The sequence below is a fragment of the Rasamsonia emersonii genome (assembly GCF_000968595.1).
Source record: "Rasamsonia emersonii CBS 393.64 chromosome Unknown ctg1118621760770, whole genome shotgun sequence".
Classification (NCBI taxonomy): Eukaryota; Fungi; Ascomycota; class Eurotiomycetes; order Eurotiales; family Trichocomaceae; genus Rasamsonia; species Rasamsonia emersonii.
Window position 1 is genome coordinate 1 of NW_013562745.1, and position 7023 is coordinate 7023.

Sequence of the window (7023 nt, forward strand, 5' to 3'; positions counted from 1 at the left end):
CCACATGGAACTCCGGGGGCAGGTATTGAAGCTGTCAATGGCTCTCCGTCCCGGCCTTCCACGGCAATACCACCCCTTCCCGCCCATCGCAGGTCCCCAGTGCTGGCAGCTCCTCCAACAATACCAGCGGCGATCCTACTGTCGGCTTCAACGAGCATGCAGCTTCGTCGCTTCCTCCGCACCACGAGAATGAGAGGGTTCATGAGGGCCCGTCCATCGCTGCACAACCTCATCGACCTCCCCGACACATGCGCGAACGCCGACCCGAAGATTTCCAAGTCATCTGTCACGTGAAATACGCAGGAGATGTCAAACTGTGTCTGACGGCGGAAATCCTGCTCGACTATCCCATGCCTAGTTTCGTCGGACTGCCGCTGAAGCTGAACATTACGGGCCTCACGTTTGATGGAGTTGCCGTTGTCGCGTACATCCGGAGACGTATGCACCTCTGCTTCTTGTCACCGGAGGACGCAGACGCCCTGCTCGGACCGGAGGAAGCGCTGCGCGAAAGAGAAGATCGTTCTCCCGCCGCGCATAATCATCCTGGCGCTGAGGGCGTTGACAATCGTCCGCGCGGCGACGCATCCGCATCCGCATCAGCGTCAGCCGCTTCCTCAAGAAGGCGTTTCGGCAGTCTGCTCCAGCACATCCGAGTCGAGAGCGAGATCGGCCGCAAGGAAAACGGGAAGCAAGTCCTGAAAAACGTTGGCAAGGTCGAGCGATTCGTCCTGGACCAAGTGCGTCGCATCTTTGAAGACGAATTCGTTTATCCGAGCTACTGGACATTCCTCATATGATTGATGATGGACTGTTTCAGACGGGCGTGAATGGGGAAAAGCCTACAATAATGTCAGATCTGGTTTGGCGGCGGCTGCATTTGCTTTGTTTTATTTTTCTCTGTATAACCGCATGATCTGTATACTTCGTTACATTGTATTACACTACATGTTGATGAGGTCACGTGGCGATGATGATGATAATATAATAATAATAGATTTGAACGAATGGCTCCTTGCATAGGAGAACTTATCTTGTTCACATGTATACATACATACATACATACCATGTTGATAGAGAGATATCGCTACTTACACTGCCCTTAACCTGATTTATCCATACTTGTATAGGGACATACGAACATATAAACAACACCGTAAAGGGAATCCTGCAACCTCGATTGAACCACGTCATTCGCAAAGTTGATTAGAACCAGTATTGGCTTGTACGCCATTCATGGGTCACACGGCAGCATACATCTGCAGCCGCTGGACCTTCTTGTCACCAATTGCCAATAAATGCATAGCCATACTGAATGTTGACGACATCAATGAAACTAAAGGCCCCAATTTAAAATACGTTCCCGCTCAGCCGCCTGTAATTTCATTGCATGGCGAGTATCGACGCATCAGGCAGCAAACACCTTCGCTGCTCTTCAGCAAGTCAACATTTATCGGTCCTTCTTCGGCGTGCTGTCACCCTGGGACACCTCATCACCCAGGCGGTGATACTCGCGTTGAAGACCCTCGGCTTGTTTCTTCAGGGTCTCAATATCCCGCTTCAGGGTTTCGTTTTCCTTCTTCAGAGCCTCGTCCCCGCCGGCCTTCTTGTCAGCCTCAAGCTGCTTGATCTTCTCTTCCAGACGAAGGACCTCCAGAATCATGATGTAGGTACGGTTAAGGATCAGGGAGAGGAAGAGAGTGAAACCGCAGAGGTACATGTTGCGCTGAGAGTAAAACTTGCGGGCCTGGACTTCCATGCGCTCAGTACCTAGGGCGGCGGCTCTGCTATTGACCGTTAGTACAAATTCCTAACCAGATGATTTGATAGAAGTCTCTTGCTATCTCGGAGCTTTGTACTGACCCAATACCGGTGGTATCCTTGGAGAAGGAAGCGAGTTCGAGCTGCACACGGTACACGCGATTGACGCTGTCGATGAAGAGAATGAGGATGAAAATGAACGTGATCTAAACACGTCAGTAAAGTCTTTAGACAAACATTAGCAACTCGCAGCTCACCTTCATTCCATACTGCAGTTTCGCAATGATAGGGCTTTCCGAAATGAAGGTAAAGAGCTTCCGCTTAACGGAAAGTGGGAGCGGCACGATGAGGGCCAAAAAGACCACGATTTCGAACATAAGGAGAATGAAGACCTTTTGGACAAGAAGCACATCAGTCAAGAAGACTCAAAGTCGCTTGTTCTTCCAATCTCGATCTGTGGGTACAGAGATTGTAATGACAAAAGAAAAAAAAAGGTCCTTACAAGACTGTAGTAGAGCGTCATCTTGTCGAGAGGCTTTTTTCAGCCTTGAAGCTGCTGAGAGCTGAACTGTGTTAATGATTTAATTGGACAGAAAAACAGCTTCAAGCAGCTTCACTAGAAGGTCCTGCGACGATAGTTGCAATTGAAAGATGTCGAAGGCGAGGTGTTTCGGAAACGGGGTCGTGGACAGGAAAGTACGAAGTACGGTGAGGTGGTCTTTTGAGCTCTGGTTTTGCAGCCTGGACCACGACGTCATCACCCGACCAAAAACGGGAAGCACGTGATCTGGCTGCTGTCCACGGTACTGTTGTTCCCCAGAGGATCTTCCATTAAGCTAAATCTACTGATAATAATACCTAATAGCATGCATGTTTTTTTTTTGCGTCTACTAGCATTTTGCACACTTGGATGGCTTCCTCCAAGTGTTTCCAGACTATGAAGATTTAGCAGCTCTCTGACGGTGCAGCAAGCTCACTTCACCCTTGAGCCTCCACCTCATACGCATTGCTCTTGTGTTTAGGTTCGAACTTGAAGTCCTTGTGAACCGGACCAAGGAACATTTCTCTGTGAAAACACCAGCGTTAGAGGCTATTTCCCGTTCCGCATTGTTTTTTTTGAAAGGGGGGCAAAGACTTACGTGATCTTGATCCAATCTTTGTAGTTGTCACTAGCAAGCAAAGTCTCGAGTTCATTTCTGCCTCTCCAAGCAGGCGGTCGATCTTGGATGTTCGGAGGAAGATACTCTAAGATTCCCACGGGAACGTAACGGTAGGTGAAGCTCAACCACTCGAGTAGGAACCGCCTGGTCGTCCCAACACCTTGCTCGTCCGAACCCCAGGTCTCGAGGCCGTACCGGGCAAACTTCTCGACGAGAGCCAATCTCTCGGAAGCTGATTTATCAAGGTATTGGCCAGCCTGGATCTCTTCGAAGATCCAGGGTTTGATGAGCGCTCCGCGCGCGATCATGACGGAATCGACGTTGGCGTTCTGGATATGGTCGTAGTAGTCCTCGTGGGAGTAACAGTCGCCGTTCCCGATGAAGTAGACTCGTCCCCCGGCCGGCTGGGTTCTTTCATCAGGCTCCCTTATGGTGTCCGCAACTTCATCTTCCTGTTCGCGGAGCCTCTTGACCAAAGCCGCACATTCAGAGATGTACCCCCAGTCTGCTTGCCTTGAGTACCGCTGTTGTCTACTCCGACCGTGGAGAGTAATCGCAGCGACGCCAGGAGGCCCGACACCAAGCATGCTTGCCTCGTAGCCTCCCAGCGTCAGTCGCTCCACAATCTTGAGCGCGTTCGGACTATTATCCTTGGTCCCCATTCGAATCTTGACAGTGATAGGTATTTCACCTGAGACGGCATTCATACCGCGCACAATCTTCTCTAGCTTCGACGGGTGGTCGAGAAGAGCAGATCCAGCTCCTTCGCGGTAAACCAAATCAATGGGACAGCCGCAATTGAGATCGATGACACGAAGATGTGGGCAGAGAGCTGTCAGTACTTCCGTGGCCTTCAACGCCTGCCACGGCTTATTTGCTGCAATTTGGGCGCCGAATCTGAAATCTCTCGAATTGTCATAGCCTTTCACTATGTTCGCTTTGGAAGAGACTGTCGGGGGTTTCATTTCCGATTCATGAGCTTTCATAAGCGCCCACTCCGACTTCGATCCTTGGATCAAGGGCATGCTCATGGCCATCTCCGAATACGTAAATTGGGCACCAAGTTCTGTGCACAGTCTCCGGAAAGGGAGATTCCCTTGTGTGGTCAGCGGCGCAAGAACTGGGGTTTCCGGACCGAAGTAGAGCCTCCTCTTTTCTGAGGGTAGGAAGGGTGGCTCCGTATACTGAGCCCGCTTTTCCTCTAGCTGTTCCTTGGCATCCAAGTCCTGTTCATTACCTGCAGACGTATCGTTTTCTTGTTCATCGTCTCTATGACGCCCGTGGATGTTCTTTTCCAGTTCCTTGGACGTCTTATCCAACCAAGCCGTGTACGCATCCGCTCGCGGGGTTTCGGTCTTCTTTTTCGTGAGAGCAAACCTGTCTGGTGCAGGAACCACGTTGACAATCCCCTCTGCATTCGCACCCTGCACAGAAGGTTTGGACTTCTCTTTGCGCTCTTCATCTTCGACCAAGATCAGCTCACGCCTCCCATCAGGCGTCTCCCTCTCCGCCGTATGAGAGGAAACAAAACGACACTTCCAGCCGGACGGGCATGTTCCACGAGCTTCCCAAACGGGACATACACCATTGAACGTCTTCAGGTCCTCACGTTTGTATTCCTTCAGATACTTTCGAAGATCATGTTCGTATTTGCAGGTGTCGCCAAAGGAACACTCCTCCGGAGAAAACTCCGGACGAAACATTCTCGTCGGGCATAACGTTTTTTCATCCTGCGCCCTGCCAAATTTACGCCCGGTATTCTGGCCACCGCTCTTCTCTCTTTTCTTGCCCTTCTTCTCCTGTTCTCGTTCCTGATGCGAGGCCGCCTCAGCCGTATCATCATCTTGAGTCGTCTGAGCTGCTGGCGCTTGACTCCCTGGAGGATAGACGAGGTACCTGAACGCATAGCAGTTAGTATAAAGGCACCGACGTCAAGACAACTGCTTAAGCCTGGCACGTACTCTGCTTTGATAGGAGCTATGCCCTTGATCCTCGGAGGCGCGCCATTAGTAGTAGCAGCCTGATCGCTAGGAGCTGCCGCCTCATCTAACTTCGCTCTTTTTGCAGGTCGTTCCTCGGATGCATCTGGGCCTATATCCTCATTGGAGGCGTTCTGTTTGGCGCTCGGATCAATGGTCGTGGCTTCATTGTGGGCTTCCGGGTGGTCTACTTGAGCTGCTTCGGACTCCATGCCAGCAGGATTCTGGCGCTTTTGCCGGCAGCAGCTCTCCCTAGCAGCCGATTGCACTCGTCTTGTGCTCTTTCCAGAGCCCCGGACGCGATACACAGGATGTTGTTCTGGTACCGCTTACCTGAGAGCCCGATCGCCTAGCACACACTGTATTGACGTTCGAAAAATTCAATGACGAGAATTTGAGTGGCCAATCGGAGCAGTGGCGGTGCCAGGGTTTGCAGCTTGCCGTAGGCGGGACGGGGGCCTCCTGATTGGTGGCTGGGCGATGCCGAGGGCTGTTTCCGTTCGTCGGCCTGGGCCAGTGGCGCCTTCCGATTGAGTGTGGCCATCTGGGCCTGCTGTCCTTTCTGGAAGGTAGCAGGCGAGCTAGAAGCGACCGAAGGCCTTCTCGAAGCTCCGTGTTTTGCCGCCTTGCGGATCCGATGGGCTACGCCTAGTCTCTGAAGATTCGGTGGTCTATACAGAAAACGGAAGCCACCGACGATTAGGAACGGAATTTTAGCCTGGTCTGGGAACCATTGTCAGCCGTTGAAACTGGGACTGTTTACCTATGAAGTCATTGGATGTCGATCGTGCGTATCTTCTCCACAGAGCTCGTGGCGAGGACTGTCAATTGCGGGTCGATATTTCTGTTCACGTAACAGGATCTTTCTTGGTTGGATGTGTCGTTTCTAGCGGTAACTGTAAACCAGTATTCTGTTCCCTGGCACCGGGAATACCGGCTCTTCTCGTGCCAGTTGTGTATACATGTACTGTATCTCACAGTAAGTAGTAGTTCGAGAGATGTTCCCATGGGATATGTTCATATGCCGTCTTCAGACGTCGTTCTGCGAACCACGGGTTGATGGGTTCCTAAAATATCTACCATGGAGAGCTAGAAGAAATGGATAGGAGGGCTGTCAGGCACAAAATAAGCAGTCTAGGGAAAACTTTCTGCGTTTATTTACAAAATTCTTCTTCGGTTACAGGGTTATTTGCAATAGCTGAATATCAAGTCCCACATGTCAGATTGCATGTCAGCAATCTTTCGATACGGAACTTCATACAGAATACACATTACCAGATCGTCAGTGTAGACTGTAGAGGGCTTCTTCTTCTCCACGACCTTGGCATGAACCGCATGACTATCATGTCAGGCTTGGCATATGGCTAACAGCGTACGGCCCACCGATTCCATTATTGCGGTGATAGAGATCAAGCTGCTAATCTGATAAATATGCCGAGAATGATCCTGTCATCCACAGTCCACGTGCTGGATTATGTAAAGGACGTCGGAGACGCACTCCGTACTGGCCTAGCCCTAGAGACGAATTAAAATAATTTTTAGTGAAGCGGGTGTTTGCACGATCTGGGTAAGCCCTCACAGGCAGGCCTACCAGTGACTACATGCAAGTGCAACATGCGCGTACCGACAGACGTAGCGCCAAAGCATATTTTGTGGCACTTGATACAGCATAATACAGCATATGCCTAGTCCAGACGGTGAGGAATCATACTGAAGCAGGAATCATGTTCCGAGTCATGCAGAGCTGTACTCGGTTTATGGAGTTTGGCAATTGAATTGCTTGGGCTTCACTGGAAGTCGCATGCAAGGCAAATGCTCATTGCGAAGCATGCACTCCGTAGAAATAGAAGCATAGGTGTAAAGCATAAGAGGATTGCTGATTCACTTGCGTGCAGAGCAGTGAGGAGGGACCAAGGAGCCCGGACGACGTAAAGGCACATGATTTGCTGCATACAGAGCACACACAAAGTTTGCCTAGGATGCCCCTGTCAGATAATAATGGAGCCAGAGGTCAGATGGCTGACCGAATATCCTGCCGTAACGGGCAAGCCACGGCAGGGCCCACGAGGCTCTGAGCCGACGCACTGACGGAAGAGTTGAGAACAGAAAAAAAAAGATAATCTGAT

General features: G+C 50.8%; 3 protein-coding genes across 3 annotated transcripts; 1 reads left to right on the forward strand and 2 right to left on the reverse strand.

The window, feature by feature from the left end:
- Positions 1-128: 128 nt before the first annotated feature.
- Positions 129-797, forward strand: T310_8491 (Mitochondrial distribution and morphology protein 12; the record flags this gene model as incomplete). Its single annotated transcript, XM_013468728.1, has 1 exon — positions 129-797. A coding segment is annotated over one exon (669 nt), but the record flags the coding sequence as incomplete, so codon positions are not given.
- A 650-nt stretch (positions 798-1447) lies between these two features.
- T310_8492 (BAP31 domain protein) lies at positions 1448-2281 on the reverse strand (the record flags this gene model as incomplete). The annotated part of the gene is made up of 4 exons (XM_013468729.1): positions 1448-1784; positions 1861-1964; positions 2016-2150; positions 2261-2281. 4 exons carry the CDS (start codon positions 2279-2281, stop codon positions 1448-1450), a joined length of 597 nt encoding a protein of 198 aa, XP_013324183.1.
- Positions 2282-2736: 455 nt separating this feature from the next.
- On the reverse strand, positions 2737-5441 carry T310_8493 (tRNA-dihydrouridine(47) synthase (NAD(P)(+)); the record flags this gene model as incomplete). The annotated part of the gene is made up of 4 exons (XM_013468730.1): positions 2737-2824; positions 2898-4814; positions 4880-5127; positions 5256-5441. The coding sequence occupies 4 exons, from the start codon at positions 5439-5441 to the stop codon at positions 2737-2739; spliced, it is 2439 nt and encodes an 812-aa protein (XP_013324184.1).
- Positions 5442-7023: the final 1582 nt, after the last annotated feature.